At 37.2% G+C, this 17397-nt stretch overlaps 1 protein-coding gene across 6 annotated transcripts in view; it reads left to right on the top strand.

Annotated features, from left to right (window-relative positions):
• Positions 1 to 17397, top strand: part of cobl (cordon-bleu WH2 repeat protein) — a 127280-nt gene that overhangs the window by 59195 nt on the left and 50688 nt on the right. For 3 of the 6 annotated variants that reach the window (XM_084089555.1, XM_084089557.1, XM_084089556.1), the window contains 5 exons: positions 3260 to 3488; positions 4566 to 4610; positions 6022 to 6107; positions 6414 to 6491; positions 14229 to 14399. In XM_084089555.1, the coding sequence (XP_083945681.1) occupies positions 3260 to 3488; positions 4566 to 4610; positions 6022 to 6107; positions 6414 to 6491; positions 14229 to 14399 (609 nt within the window). The remainder of the gene's footprint in view (positions 1 to 3259; positions 3489 to 4565; positions 4611 to 6021; positions 6108 to 6413; positions 6492 to 14228; positions 14400 to 17397) is intronic. The other 3 variants (XM_084089559.1, XM_084089560.1, XM_084089558.1) reach the window with 2 other exon arrangements.

The raw sequence follows: 17397 nt of genomic DNA, 5'->3' as shown, positions 1-17397 counted from the left end.
GCATATAAAAAAGCAGTTTTTTTTTTTTATGTCTTGTATCTTTAGGTTTTAGTTTGAACAATAAGTGAACCATAACTAAACGTTTCATTTTCTTTTTTGATCTGGACCAAAAGTACCAAGAGAACTGAACTAAAAGTTTGAACAGACCCTTAAAATACTGTAGCGGGGCCTGAATTGTCTAATGTTTTTTTTTTTTTTTCTTACATTTTTTTCAATTTATTTTTATTACATTTATCTCACCTGAATATTTGCTCACTCATTGTATTTGTGTTTTTACAATGGGGTAACTTTGTTGCTCAAGAGTTTACATAACACAAAGTAAAAATAAAATGAAAAAAGTTAAAAAGACTTAAAAAGACTGCATCGTCTTTTTAAGTCTTACCAGTTTAAACATTGAATGTTCTGGCCCGATTATGCAAGTGACAATTCCGTCAATTGTCCTGATTGAGTCTCGCCACTTGCAACACGCTTGACGCTTGCCTTGTGCAGATGCAATGTGAATGATGTTTAGCACATTTTGAAAGAGAGAGAGAGAGAGAGAGAGAGAAGACGCAGTACCTCTGAATCCCTCATGTGGTTTGTGAAATTACGCCTCGCAGAAAGTTTTAAAATGACTGATTTGATCTTATAATCTAGATTAATTTACTCATACAACCTACATGCTGAAGTGAATGAATGTTTGTAGGTGGTTCCCGCATTATAAGAGTGAGACCTGCAGGAATGATTACAATTATGCGTAATACCTGCAATCCCGCACCGCAATTTGAGTCATGTTTAGAAAATATTAAAATCATTGATGTGCATAGTTACATTTAAATTTTACTTGTTACATTTTAATTTTGGGAGAACAATGAGACAAATTTAGGTTCTTAAATTTAGCTTGTCGATACATTTTCATCAGACAATAACTGACAGGCCCCCAATTGAAGACCTGTGATTTAAGCTATTTGTTGCCAAGGCAAACAGTTAAGTACAGTATACAGTTTACTGTTCAATTATACACTAATATTTAACTGGAGAAGTGTTCCAGAGAGTCATGATATTCACCGTATTTATTTATCTGTCGGTTGCAATTTAAAAACATATAGGGCCCTATTTTAACGATCTGAAACGCAAGTATCAAGCGCGAAACGCAAGTAACTTTATGGGAGGGTCTTGGGCGCTGTTGCTATTATACCGGCGGGATAAATGACTCGTGCCCGACGCAAATCTAAAATGGGTTGGTCTGAAGTAGCTTCATTATTCATAGGTGTGGTTTGGGCGTAACGTGAAATAAACCAATCAGAGCGTCATCTCACATTCCCTTTAAGAGCAGGCGTGCTTGTTCATGGCGGATTGCTATTATAACGGCGGATTTGCCAGGAGCGGTTCACAGCCGAGGACACCGACGTTCTCGTCAGGGCCGTAAAACACAGAGAAGTGACATTGTATGGTGATGGGAGAAACCCACCCAAATTAGCTTCGGTTAAACAGGCGTATAATAATTTGGGTAAATGTGTAAGCTAGATTTATGCCTATTTTTTCACATCTTCATGGGCACCATAATGATTTCCCTCGTGTGTTAATATTTTTCCTTGTAATAATGTATGGTTTTCTAAAAATGAGAACTGCTGCGTCTGTGTGTAGATGAGATAAGCAAAGTGCATGCGCATTGTGCACACGCTACATTGATTATGGCCAAGCATGCACCCTTAAAATAGCATATGAATAACATGCGCAACGCGCCACTGACTTTAGACTAGGTTTTTCCTGGTCTGTGGCGGAATTGTTTTCTTAACCTGCAAAATAGCACCAGGGAACATTTGCGCCGGAACACGCCTCCTCTTTGCGCTGAACCGCCCCCGGGAGCGCAAGTTCATTTCCTAATTTACCGACGTGCGTCTGTGGAGGGAAAAGTCCACTGTGCGCGGGTGCAAAATAGGAATGATACATGCGTCGATGTACAAAGTCAATTGCGCTGGGTGCAAGATAGGGCCCATAGTCTTTATAATGTTAATAGTCCAAACCACCTACTTTACTCTTGTCTAAATACTGCACACGTTGTCTCACATACATATGTCTGAGGACTTGTGACAAATTTAAAGTAAGTAACTTTTTTTGGTCAAGTGGAATTACACCAACTAAAATGTGAAACAAAACAGAATAAGAGTTGCATACTGTTTCGTGACACCTCAGTCTGGTGTGTTCTTGTTTGTCTGCATGGTAATGAACAGGAAATGGCACAAGTTAAGTGTCTACTGTGATAACCTTGATTAACAGTTAGTTTTTTCTATTATCTAGGATGAAATTTAGCTGCCTCTGTGATAAAGTTGTTTGGATGTTTATGGGCTATATTAGTATTTGCATATTGCACAAATGTGATTTATTGGTGTTCGTTTGAACCTATAATTCAGATCTCTGAAAAATATTTTTTCTAAGCATTGAGGTTGGTGTGACACTTCCTCTACAAGGCACTGCAAACAAGTGCATATACAGTCTAATTTAGCCCACTGCCTCATGTGAAACTTCAGAGATCTGTGCTACATCTTATCTTATCTTGATCATGCAAATGATAATAGCCACAGGAGTAAGTTTGCTACACCTACATCTACAGGAAGAGAGTTTTTGAATGTTATGTACCATGCTGGTTTAGAATTTTCAGTTCTCTTCCATTAAAACAAATTTCTAGATTAAATACAACATAGCTGCTGTCGACGTGCACTGTTATGTTGTGGCTGCCTGCTTTTTTATTTTTTATAAATGCGATTTCAACTTAATTGCTGTGGTAATTGACAGCATAAAGCTAAAGTTGTATTTTACTTTATAATTTTACTATATTCCCTTTTAAGGCAAACAATTGCATTTTTCTTTTTTTATAATATAAGCTATTTAAATGGATAGTTCACCCAAAAAGAAAATTCTTTCACTATTTACTAACCCTCGTGTCATTCCAACTCTTTGCATTACTTTCTCCTGCGGAAAATAGATATTTCTATTCTATCTTCAAAGATATTTTGAAGAGTTATGGTATCCAAACAGTTTTGCTTGACCATTAACTGCCATTGTATGGTCAAAAAACGAACAAACAAAAAATGTTGAAATCAAAATATACAGAAAAAAGAAAGTGATACTGGTTTGGTGTGACATGAGGCTGAGTAAATGATGACAGATTTTTCTTTTTCTTTTTCTTTTTCTGAACTATCCCTTTAATACATAATTGCTCTCTAAACGAACCTCTCTCATTATTCACATGTATGTTTCTCTTTCTCTTAACACATAGAAAACGGTGCGTTTGGTAGTGAACTATCACCACAGTCAGAAGGCCGTGGTTCGAGTAAATCCATTGGTCCCCCTGCATTCCCTGGTGCCTGTGATCTGTCAGAAGTGCGAGTTTGACCCTGCCCATGTCTTGCTGTTCAGAGACAATGTCAGCCACCAACAACTGGATTTGGACAAGTCCCTGAGTGAGCTGGGTATCAGGGAACTCTATGTCCTGGATCAGATGCTAGGTATGGGATAAAAAGTCAGGACACCACATATGGTCACATGGCCCTGTTTACACTTGGTATTGGTCGATGGGGTCACAATTAGACAAAGGAAAATCATTCCTGTGTTTTAATCTGTCTCTTGTCAACTTTCGACTTCTTCGATCCTGATTTCTTTGAGGGGAGGGGTCTATGGATGGGTAAATGTATGGCCTTTTTCAGCTCTTTCGATTTAATGGACAAACTAAGCTCAAAAGCACAAAGTTTAAATCCCGCCTGGCTAGCGCGCTTCCCGTAATGTTTACACATTAGATCAGCAGTGGAAAGTAGGTGGTATTTTGTGGCTGTTCGACCACATGAGCATCTACTCTATGAAAGCCATCCGGTCGAATGCGCTTTTGACTACCTCTGGAAGTGGTCGAAAGTGGACAAGCTCAAAATGTTTCAGACCTCATTTAAACCTGTATTTAGTGTCGTTCACTTATGATTGGATTGACAAAAACACTTCTTAATACCATATGTAAACAGGGCATTAGATATGCTAAAATTTGTTAAGTTAGAATTAGTATCACAGTTTTAAACGATTAATTTTGTGGAAACCGTGATGCAATTTTTGTTCTTTTGGATTATTTGATGAATAAAAAGTTCAAAATAACAGCATTTATTTGAAATAGACATTTTTTGTAACAATGTAAAACACTCTCACTTCTGATACATTTATTACATCCATGCTAAATAAAGTATTAATTTATATATTTTACATTTTTATTATATAGATAGCGTGTTGGGTCGTACCTTAATGTCCAATGGAAAATCTGTGTCTTAAAAAAATAATAGTTATGAAACCACTGGTTACAATTTGGTTGTTGATATTTCATTGGCAGGTCCAACTCTTCCTGTTCAGACCCACTCTTAGATGTTTACACTTTAAGTATCTTTGTTCTGGCAGCATGAAAGTTTAGTCATTTTCTATTTTTACCTAACATCCTCATACAGCATCTAAAGGCTCTAATAGCCTCTAACATTTCACTGTCTGCACTAAAGATATATCTGTTCAGTTTCAAATGGTTTCAAATGTTCTACTGGTTTGATTGTTTTCAGTTCTCCAGCCTAAAATGGCTTCGACCCCTGCCCTGAACTACTCAGGTACTGATGTACATAACTTTGGTTGAGTAGTCGCCATAGTGCCTTTACAGTATATGCAGTTAAACTGAGTTTGCAGTGAATGCGCTGAGTTTGCTTCCTGTCGCAGAACATTTTTGAGCTTTTTATGATTAAAATAACCTGGTCGATAGAAACTAAACAAGACATGCAGTGCCTATGTTTTTGTATTCATCTTTTATGCTTATTGTTACTGTCATGCTTATGTTCTCAATGCATTTATGTTGTATTCAGAAAACCTGTTCCTTGTCCTGCTGATTCTTCTTTAGGTTTTGTTAGTGTGTGTTCTGTGTTAGTGTTCCTTCATCTAAATTAGTTGAAGTGGAGGCTTTGCAGAAGTGTAGCGCCATCTAATGTCAGAATTTTGTACTGCTTTTAGTGCATTGCAGCTTATAACATCCTGTTCCATTTAAAACTGTATACATGTTTAATAGTTGTTAAGTAACTGCAATATCTGAATTGTACTGTCTCATACATGCCACGATGTTGGACATTGAGTGAAGTGTTTAGGTGTCTTGTGATGCACGATGGGAAACATACAGTGCTTGCAAGTCAGCACTTAACATGCACCATTTTACTCAGTGTGAGTGTGTTTGGATTATTCCGATGATAAGTGTGCTATTTATTTTTGGTTTACACTACCATTCTAATGTTTGGTGTTGGTAAGTTTTTTTTTTTGTGTTTTTGAAAGAAGTCTTTTATGCTTACCAAGTCTGCTTATATTGTATAAATTGTAATTTATTCCCATTAAGGCAAAGCTGAATTTTCAGCAGCCATTACTCCAGTTTTGAGTGTCAAATGATTTTTGGCACTCAAGAAACATTTCTTATTATTATCAGTGTTGCAAACAGTTGTGGTGCTGAAACCATGATATGTTTTTACTAAGGATTCTTTTGATGAATAGAAAGTTCAAAAGAACAGCATTTATTTGAAATAGAAATCTTTTATAACACTATAAATGTCTTTACTGTCTCTTTTGAAATGCATCCTTGCTGAATAAAAGCGTTAATTTATATTTAAAAAAAAAAAAAAAAAAAAAAATCATACTTACCCCAAACTTTTGAATGCTAGTTTATATAAAATGTAAGATTAAAGTTTGAAAGTCATTACAATAGCTGAGTGGCTTTGATGTGGCATTTCATTTGCAAAGAACCAAAGCCTAAATCCTAAATTGCTTAAAACTTTAACGCTACTGTTTTGCTGATGTGCAAGCACTAGTATTTATTCTGCATATGCTAATCTTGTATCTACCATAACCCATTATTCTCATTAGCTAGCTCAAAATTAACCACTTAAATTTAACAAAAAGTAGCATTGTTGACTCAATTCTTGATTATTCTGCAATAGTAGCTCCTGTGTGTGCGTAAGATGCTGAACGAATGCGTTTCTCTTACAGCTGAATCTCTTCACTCCAGCAGTCTGAGTGGATCAGATAAAAAGGGTCTGCTGGGCTTCCTCAAGTTTAATCGCAGGAAATCAAAGGTAGAACACAGGCTCACCTGTGCACATACTTACACACACATTCGGTCGTTCAGATTTTTGTCTGTTTAAACCTTGACAGTGCTGTATATGTTTGAAAGCTGCATGTCTATAGAGACCCAAAATGATCTAGACAAATAGCACCAAACACCTGAACCCATGGATATGATGGAGGAAACTAATACATATCGCAAAATATAGAGAAAATGAAACGCTTAATTGATATTGCAGTGTTTATATCCTGCCCTGCATGGTTTTCATGGATATTGTGAGTCTTCTCGCCATGCTAGTGTTACATTCCCATTTCAGACTGAAGATCAGTCCTCTGAGGACATGGACAGTCTTGATGATGATAGTGTTGTTGACAATGCAGACACTAACATTAATGTAAGTACTAACCCATGAACTCCAGTATCCCTTACTAATTCACTCTCATCTCTCTGTCTGTCAGTTTTCAAACTTTAACACAATTATACTGTCTGAAGGTTAATTCTTCTACATCTTCTACATTTTTGTTAAAGGAGAAGTTCACTTTTAAAATGAAAATTCTGTCATCATATAATCACCCTCATGTTGTTTCAAACCTGTATGAATTTCTTTCTTCTGCTGAACAGAAAGGAAGATATTTAGAATGTCAGTAACCAGGCAGTTTTTGGGTCCCATTGACTTCCATAGTAGGAAAAAAATATACTATGGAAGTCAATGGGACCCAAAAACTGTCTGGTTACTGACATTCTAAATATCTTCCTTTCTGTTCAGCAGAAGAAAGAAATTCATACAGGTTTGAAACAACATGAGGGTGATTATATGATGACAGAATTTTCATTTTAAAAGTGAACTTCTCCTTTAATTTGTTCTTTTCAGAGCAAATAGCTCTGCAAATAGCATTTTTTTGTGGTTCATTTGATTGGATATCAACTTTTATTGCATCAATGAATGATATATATTTTTTAATTATGAAAAGAATAGTTCTGCACCAGAACTTCTGGTCTGAATGCTGATTGGTTAGTATAAAAAACATAAATAATATATTCATGAATATATAATAATTTATTATATAATAATAACAACAATAACAATAATTATATACGAACACATACAGTTATGATATAAGATAATACATCTAAATTAATGAAAATGTGTGTTCTTAATTATTATTTTCTTTCAATAGAAATTACAGTGCGTTTCAGAAATCTCCATCCAATGTATTTATTTTCAGGTATCACCACTAGGTGTCAGTAATCACTTGGGCAAACGTGTGATCTCCCGCTCACACTGAATTGACCTAGATGATACGGTTTTGATTTTCATCAAGATTTTCTTAAGTTTTCCTATTTTCCTATACTCACTATCACTGTTCAAAATACATTCAGATGGATAGATTTGCATTGTATCACTTTTTTCTGAGCAAGACAGTTCTTTGCTGGGACTTTTTTTCTGCTTCTTGAATGACCCTTTTCTGGCATTATTTGAATGTACACACACACACACACACACACACACACACACACACACACACACACACACACACACACACACACACACACACACACACACACACACACACCCGGACATCCATAATTCATCATTAATATGCCAGTTATTTTATTTCTATCACCATATTTTATGAAGGGCTCTTCCCTGCTCTCGATGCTCCCCCCTGTAATTACACCAGTTTTAGGTGCACACTATTTACAATATCACAGACAGTGCCAAGAGCCATTTTCAACACGTCGCAGTAACTGATTTCCGATTATACAACCCACTAATAGCCATTCCCACTTTGAACATTCCGTTCTAAGGGCAGAGAAGGGTGAAAAAAAAAAAAGTTAGAGAGAACACCAAACTTTTACTGGGAGGTTGTGGCGTCTAATGAAAGCATGTGGCCATGATAGGAGAGCTGTGATTATTTTGTCTCTGTGCTTTTTCCATGTGTTTGTTTGTGTTGGTGTGTGTATTTGTCCCTAGTGTTATGTATAGTTTAGATCATATGTCTGTTTGTTAGTCTTTCTTCCCAAGTAAAGCTGTAAGATGCATACCATACTCTCTCTCTCTCTCTCTCTCTCTCTCTCTCTCTCTCTCTCGCTCCAACCAACAGCTGAGCACTCACTCAAACACCCATGCAAGGTTCTAGAAGATCCAGTCTCGTTCCTCAGTTTTTGCCAGATCTCTCTGCTCTCTCTTAAAGGAACATCCCCTCTGTCCTTTTCACACCTCTGTGTGTGTATGTTAATGCATATCCCTGCTTTTCTACTTTTGTTTGTAAGGTGAAGAGTGTAATTTGTGACATTTAGCAGCAACAAACCAAATTGCAAAAATAATGTTTGCTTTCAAACAGATTTCCCAGACATTTTTTACCACCCTTTCCAGTCCAAAATTGTTTGACTAAACAGGTAGTCACACCTCAATCTCACGACGTTGATTTAGCCAGTAGTTGAATGTTGTACCACTCAAACAAACAAAAAATCTTGTGAAAGAACCCATGGTGTTAAACCTCCTTCAGGAGTGGAAGAATGGCTTGCTTGTAGCTGTCTCTGCCTGGTTGGACAAACTTCTGAAATTAAAGTTGCAATGATATGAAAATAGCTATGTACTATATCTTCTGCATTGTTAAGTATATGGAGAGTGTAATGGAGAGTGTAATGGATTATTGGGAAAAAAAAGTAAGGCGGTGTTACGTTGAGCGTGTAGTAAATACACCAGAGAAACGTGTCAGAATGAATGAAGAAATAGACTTTTAATAACCACAAAGGGCAATAGCATTACACATCACACATGAACATAACATTAAAGCAACAGTAAAGATAATTTTTTACCTTAATGTTTATATAATGTTTCCAAAATCGTATCAGTGGTTCATCAAGTCGTAACAGGGTGAAAGGCACTTCTGCATTCGCTTTGCGGCCCTATATCTGCTATAACCGCACTATGCAAGTTTGTCAGATCAGGTAGCGTTTCTGTAGTTCGAATGAGATCATAAGAAACTACAAATTTAACTTGCTTTACGGCAAGCATTACACAGGGTTCCCGCGGGGTCTTAAAAAGTCTAAAATTCTGAACTTTAAATTTAAGGCCTTAAAAAGTCTTCAAAACGGCCAGATTTTCATCCGCGGTCTTAAAGGAGAAGTTCACTTTCAAAAAAACTTTTGCTGATAATTTACTCACCCCCATGTCATCCAAGATGTCCATGTCTTTCTTTCTTCAGTCGCAAAGAAATTAAGGTTTTTGATGAAAACATTCCAGGATTTCCCCCCATGTAATGGATTCTATTGGGACCCAAACGGTAGAAGGTCCAAATGACAGTTTAAGTGCAGCTTCAAAGGGCTTTAAACGATACCAGACGATGAATAAGGGTCTTATCTAGCGAAACGATCGGTCATTTCCAAAATAAATAAAAAAGTTTAAGTTTTATAAGCACAAACGCTCGCCTTGCTCTGTTCTGTGATGCGCGTTGAAGACGTCACGTAATACGCAATTACGTTGAAAAGGTCACACTTGACGTGTTTACAAATGTGCGGAAGGAGGACCATATACACATTTTCAAATGTATTTGTGTCAGTTTATCGTTTAAAATGCCCATTTCGTGTGCGTATCCTGGGTGTTTTAATATTAAAAAGCCAAAAAGAACATTTTCTTCAGGACAGAAATTTTTCAAGCGTGACCTTTTCAACGTAATTGCGTATTACGTGACGTCACGAACGCGCATCACAGAACAGAGCAAGGCGAACATTTGTGCTTATAAAACTTAAACTTTTTTATTTATTTTGGAAATGACCGATCGTTTCGCTAGATAAGACCCTTATTCATCGTCTGGTATCGTTTAAAGCCCTTTGAAGCTGCACTTAAACTGTCATTTGGACCTTCTACCGTTTGGGTCCCAATAGAATCCATTACATGGGGGGAAATCCTGGAATGTTTTCATCAAAAACCTTAATTTCTTTGCGACTGAAGAAAGAAAGACATGGACATCTTGGATGACATGGGGGTGAGTAAATTATCAGCAAAAGTTTTTTTGAAAGTGAACTTCTCCTTTAAATTTAATTTAGTCGGGTCTTAAAAAGGGTTTACCCTCGTTTATTTCCAGGAACGCTGGCCGCAGAAAGTTATTACAAAGTAGCAAAAAAGTATCGAGTCGTAGCCTACGAAGCGGAGCTCTAGTGCTGGGGTCTCCAACACGTCGCTCGCGGCCTGACTGGAGGTCGCTCGCCAAGAGGCCGTTCACATATCGCGTCTTTTGCGCGCTCAAGTTTGTTCAAATGAAGGCGCGCGGTAAGCGTGCTCATAATAGAAGCGACTCGCTCGTTTTTTCCAGGCGCTGTCTGAAAGCTCAGTCAACAGGAAGGATGGGGGTGCACCCAAACACTACGGGTGTTTTTCTCTTCTCGGTAAATAAATCTTGTAGCAGAGCTACAGCAAGTGTTTCTCGGTGGTGGAAATCTATTAGCCACTAAAACTTCTTTGTCGTTGTGGAGAGCGCAGGGCATGGTTGCATAGCAACGACAGACGCCACGGGAAAATCGGACCTAATTTTACTATTAATAGTAAAAGATAAGCTAAAGTGCATTGTAAATGTCAGTAATTTATCTTTTTGGACTCATTCTTTTTATAAAAAAATATTTTAAAGTCTGAAATATGTGAGGTTCTGAAAAAGTGCATATTGATGCTAAATTTATTTGTTATTAGCTGGTTTTAGACATAAAACTTGGCGAATTGATTTCATCGTGTAGTATTAATACTTTTTGAACAGGATTCTGTGATTACCATGATCATTTTTGTCACTATAATCATGAAATTAAATGTTCATGCCATTTCATCTCTAGTTATGATCAACTAAAATCAACTAATTATGTGTTTTTTACAGTATAATATGCAAAGTACAATTTTCTATAAAAAAAATTATATCTGATTCTGTTCTTTTCTCTGACACGCGTTGTTGGGTGTGGAAGGTTACTAATGTGATTTATCTGTAAATTAAATTAATGCTTTTTCAATTACTGAATTCATTGAAATAAAATGAATTCTTTGATTTGAATATTTATTTGGTAATACGTCGTGTAGGTCTTAAATTTCAATCTTTATGGTCTTAAAATGTCTTAAAAAGGTCTTAAATTTGACTTACTGAAACCTGCAAGAACCCTGATTACAATAGTCATTATTTTGTTTTTCTTCGTTTCTGATGTTGCAATACATCATACTTTCATAAAATCATGCAACATACTCTACCTTGTCTGTGGACATCGTCCATTCCAAAGCCGGTGCTGGATAAACAGCGAGTGTGTGTGCGACAGTAGGCTGCGGTAGGCTAAATTATTTACGACAGCGGTATTGGACAATTCCAACTCCAACCTGTAGGCGACCAAAAAGGAAAAGTTCTTAAGTGTTTGCTTTAATGCGGAACAAAGGACTGAGGAAAACAGAGGTTTTAAATACACAAAGGGACTAATCAATATAACTTGGAACAGGTGCATAACTCAAATCGGAAACCTTGGCAACTAACAATGACTGGGAACTCAGGCAAACAGGAACAGAACAAAACCAAATTAAAACACAATGAAACTAAACATAACCCATACATTACACCCCCTCCCAGAAGGCGTGTCCTCACGGTGGGGGGTGGGTTATCCACCACAGAGAAGACGATGGAGGGAGGAGCCAGATGAAGACCCAGCAGCGAGCCATCCTGACAAAGGTCCACGGCACAACCAATGAAGGGAGGAGCCACGGTAGAGCCAGGAAACCGCCCGACAGAGGTGGATCCAAGAGAGCTGGATCCATAGAGGTGGAGCTTATGAGACCGGGTGACACTGAAGGACCTTGAGGCCTAGGCAGAGTCACGGTGACAAGTGGCCGAGGTAGAGCCAGGGTGCCGGAGGGGAGAAGGAGCCCAACTGAGCCGGAAAGGTGGAGGAACAAGGCGCAGCCAAAGGCCCTGGAGTCCAAGGCGTAGGCAGAGCAACGACTGACCAACGAAGAAAACTTGGAACTGTATGGGAGCAGCGGAGACGAAGGAGTCTTGGAGCTGGGTGGTACCAGCGAGACGAAAGTTTTTTTTTTTTTTTTACATTATTAAATCATATATATATATATATATATATATACAGTGCAATGCATAAGTTAATACACCCATGCTAAAGTTGACTAAAAAGAGGAATAAAAAATCATATTTTGGAAATTGAACTTAATGCCTTAATTTAAAAAATTAAAAATAAAAATTAAAAAAATTAAAAATCCAACCTTTTAGGACACCAATTTTCTTTGTGAATGAATAATGTATCGTAAATAAATAAATGTTCTTCCTTAAAATACATGGTGCATAAGTGTGTACACCCCTATGTTAAATTCCCATAGAGGCAGGCAGTTTTTTATTTTTAAGTATTTTTTTATTTATTAATTTTTAGGATACTATGCATCCTGATAAAGTTCCCTTGGCCTTTGGAATTAAAATAGCCCCACATCATCACATAGCATTCACCATACCTAGAGATTGGCATGGGGTACTTTCCATAAGATCATCTCTCAATGCAAATCAAACTAGCTTTTAGGCTAACTGAAATAAAACCATGCCAATCTCTAGGTATGGTGAAGGCTATGTGATGATGTGGGGCTATTTTAATTCCAAAGGCCAAGGGAACTTTATCAGGATGCATAGTATCCTAAAAATTAATAAATAAAAAAATACTTAAAAATAAAAATCTGCCTGCCTCTATGGGAATTTAACATAGGGGTGTACACACTTATGCACCATGTATTTTAAGGAAGAACATTTATTTATTTACGATACATTATTCATTCACAAAGAAAATTGGTGTCCTAAAAGGTTGGATTTTTCCTAATTTTTTTAATTAAGGCATTAAGTTAAATTTCCAAAATATGATTTTTTATTCCTCTTTTTAGTCAACTTTAGCATGGGTGTATTAACTTATGCATTGCACTGTATATATATATATATATATATATATATATATATATATATATATATATATATGTGTGTGTGTGTGTATATATGTATATATATGACTATGTCAATGTTTCAAAGTATTTTTTTGTACTGAAGTATCTTTTATTTGCTGTTATGTCACAATATTCCAGTCAAACCTGAACATGCCGTTATTGGTTGTGTGTGTGTGTTTTCATTTGTTCTCCATTGTGGATGTGTTAAAGTGTCACTCCTTCATTTCTGTGTGTTTTCTGCATTGTAGGTTTTTTATTTTTATTTTGTCTCATCCATTTATCTCTGTTTGTGATTTTGTGGGGTTTGGGGTGGGAGTGGCAGAAGGGGTAGTTCGCCCAGGGCGCTATAAAAAGCTACAACTGCCACTGGTCTGCAATGTTTTAAGATAAATTTATAAAATAAAAATTTATATCAAAATTGTATCTTTTGATTATGTAATGTGAGCTAAAGCGTGTACTAGTAATATGTATAACCAAAAATTCCATAGTCCATTAAAAACTATTAAACACTAATTTATTAAATGAAAATTCAAATTTCAGTCATGCAATTCAGGAATTTAATTGGAATTTAAATTGATTCTTAGTTCAGTTCAGCATACAGCCTTTGTCACATAGTGGAATAGGAGAATGAATTTCAACATCAAACAAAATTACGCTTTTAATGTCTTTTTTTTTGTTTTGTTTTTTTGCTTCTAAAAATTCACTAGTGTAAAACTTAATCAGAAGATGTCAGCAGCTGTTGTAGTTTAGTTTATGTCTTGAGTCCCTCCCTGTTAACCGTCTTATCAGCGCAGCTGTTTAATGGTGTGTAAACGTGGGGTCAGGGCCAGGGTAAAGCCCTCAGAACTCAGCCACACTCCAGGAGCAGGTCGTGACATTTCCAGCCCAAATGTTATTGATTTGCTGTCCTCTGTTAAATTGCTGCCCTTTTAAATTCAGGATGCACTGCCTACAACACAATTCAGGATCCACTGCCTACAACAATACCTCATTTCTCTGTACAATGCACCTTCAATATGTATACACCTTGTCATTTGCACTAAGCTAGTCTCTACTTTTTCTACTTTGCACTTATATTTATAGACTTATTACTTTTTTCATGTATGTTTTTTAAACATGTTCTTAAATGTGTATTTGTATAGCTCTTAAAGTGTCTCTCTTTTTTATGCTCAGGGTATGTCAGTGGTGGGTTGTGGCCCATGTGTGGAGACCCGTCCCAGCACTCTTGGTCAGTCTCAGTCTGTGATGAACATCTCCAAGATGTCCCCGAAAGTGGAATTAAAGAAACGCAGAGCTCCAGCACCCCCATCAGCTTCCACACAGACTTTACCTCTGGCATCACAGGTTTGAGAAATGACACACACACCAATGATAACCACTGACAAATATTCACAATCTAAATAATAATTCCTTGGAGTAGCTGTCATTTAGGTCTTTAGGTTTTTGCATAAAAGCTCCTGCTCCTTCATAGTATGGAAACAAATACTCACCAAAAATACTGTTTGGTTATCTACATTTTTCAAAATATCTTCTTTTGTGTTCAGCTTGAGGGTGAGTAAATGATTTTAATTTTTCATTTAATTTCAACTGTAGAGCGTTGGCGCTTGCAACGCCAAGGTCATGGTTTCGATTCCCAGGGAAAGCAAGAACTGATAAGAATGTAAATGTGTACCTTGGAATGCAATGTAAGTTGCATTGGATAAAAGCGTCTGCCAAATGCATAAATTTAAATGTAAATCTAAAAGTGGCACATCATTGAAAGTACTAGAAAGTTTGGGAATCCGTGACATAATCAAAACAAAAATTACAATATTAAAGGGGTGGTTTACTGCTTTTTTTCTTTGCATGATTGTGTTTATGGGGTGCAATATAACATGTCTTAGGTTTTTTTTTTTTTTTTAAGCCTTATTTTTCATAAATTTCACCTTTATTGTAAGCCGCTTTCTCCTCTGTCATTTGAACGACCGGTTGACTTCCTGATTCTATGAAAACACTCCCTCGGAAACAGGCAATGGGCTCAGATTGGTTAGTTGGGCCGGTGTGTTGTAATTGGCTAAACTGCGTAGTGCATGTTGTCCGGAAACTTCACGCCCATTACCTTTACAGGCGAAAGTTGCATGTGCTCCGGTCAAATGTAAATATCAGACCCAGGAAGCGACAATGAAGAGAGTCAAGCAACCTCCGAAAACACGGCTCTTACAAAACGTTTCTGAATGGTACATTTTTTATTATTATTCTATTCTAATCTACTATTATATATGTATTTCGATATGCTGTTACTTGAAAATACTGCTGCTTGTTAGCTTTTGAGATCAGGTTTTCTCCTGATTAAACATTTAATATAACTGAATAAATGACTGAGTAATACCGTTTTTTAAAGTTATTGTTTTAACTTCAGCAGCTGAAGTTTGCTGTTGCGATTAGGCTACATATATATATTTTTTAACTTCATACACGTTTGTCTTATACACACAAAATAGCATCGAACTAACTGGCTATAAACAAACAGCGTTGGCATTGGTTTACGTTCTTGATCAAATCGATCGTCATAAAATATACATTACAAATTCAGGTTCAAAATGTTTGTACGCGTTTGTACGTGTGTAAGTGGCTACTATCCAGCGCTGGCATTTGTTTACGTCCTTGATAAAACTAAAACATTACGTCTGAAATTATACATGCAAATACATTTAAAATTATTAAGTCTTACTTACAGGTTGTGGCCCAACTGCTGTCTCTGGTTGTAAAGTTGGAACTGCTTCATGTTTTAGTAACAGTTTCTTGTTGAATCCGGCATTGAATTCGTGGAGATTCTGGAAGCTGTCTTCCGTAAAATGCGCAGCACAGAGAGCTATTACGATTGAAGTTTTCAGGAACATAATCAAACATAAATTTTAGCCATTGTTGACGAACTACAGCGTCCGTATGAAGCCCGAACACAGAAGACCTGGCAGCTGGGTGAAAATAACACACTTTCGACGGCATGGCTACAGCTCTCCACTATAACTCTTCCTCTTCGACAAAGCCGCAGAAATATGGCCATGCCCCCTTTTTTGCATGGGTTAGCTACGTATAAAACCCGGGAAGTACCTCGTTGTAGTCCCATTCGAGTCGTTTTTGTAGGCATTAAACTTCCTGATTTTTAAAAGTCGATATCTCTGCTTACGTTGAACTTTCAGCGCAGCAACTTTGCAGATAATGTTCATGCACCAACAGCAACATTACACACTATTTAAAATGAAAAAAGTGAAATCACAATCAACCACCCCTTTAATCTACTGATTTGTAGTCATTAAGTACAAGTATGAACAATATATTTGAAGTTTCATATATACAGTGAGGAAAATAAGTATTTGAACACCCTGCTATTTTGCAAGTTCTCCCACTTAGAAATCATGGAGGGGTCTGAAATTGTCATCGTAGGTGCATGTCCACTGTGAGAGACATAATCTAAAAAAAAAATATCCAGAAATCACAATGTATGATTTTTTTAACTATTTATTTGTATGATACAGCTGCAAATAAGTATTTGTTATGTTAATAAAATCAATGTTAATATTTGGTACAGTAGCCTTTGTTTGCAATTACAGAGGTCAAACGTTTCCTGTAGTTTTTCACCAGGTTTGCACACACTGCAGGAGGGATTTTGGCCCACTCCTCCACACAGATCTTCTCTAGATCAGTCAGGTTTCTGGGCTGTCGCTGAGAAACACGGAGTTTGAGCTCCCTCCAAAGATTCTCTATTGGGTTTAGGTCTGAAGACTGGCTAGGCCACGCCAGAACCTTGATATGCTTCTTACAGAGCCACTCCTTGGTTATCCTGGCTGTGTGCTTCGGGTCATTGTCATGTTTGAAGACCCGTTGGAAGGCCTCGACCCATCTTCAATGCTCTAACTGAGGGAAGGAGGTTGTTCCCCAAAATCTCGCAATACATGGCCCCGGTCATCCTCTCCTTAATACAGTGCAGTCACCCTGTCCCATGTGCAGAAAAACACCCCCAAAGCATGATGCTACCACCCCCATGCTTCACAGTAGGGATGGTGTTCTTGGGATGGTACTCATCATTCTTCTTCCTCCAAACACGTTTAGTGGAATTATGATCAAAAAGTTCTATTTTGGTCTCATCTGACCACATGACTTTCTCCCATGACTCCTCTGGATCATCCAAATGGTCATTGGCAAACTTAAGACGGGCCTTGACATGTGCTGGTTTAAGCAGGGGTTTAAGCACCTTCCGTGCCATGCATGATTTCAAACCATGACGTCTTAGTGTATTACCAACAGTAACCTTGGAAACGGTGGTCCCAGCTCTTTTCAGGTCATTGACCAGCTCCTCACGTGT

The sequence above is a fragment of the Abramis brama genome (genome assembly GCF_963993115.1).
Source record: "Abramis brama genome assembly, chromosome: 17".
Lineage (NCBI taxonomy): Eukaryota > Metazoa > Chordata > Actinopteri > Cypriniformes > Leuciscidae > Abramis > Abramis brama.
This window is presented reverse-complemented; position numbering and strand designations above follow the sequence as displayed.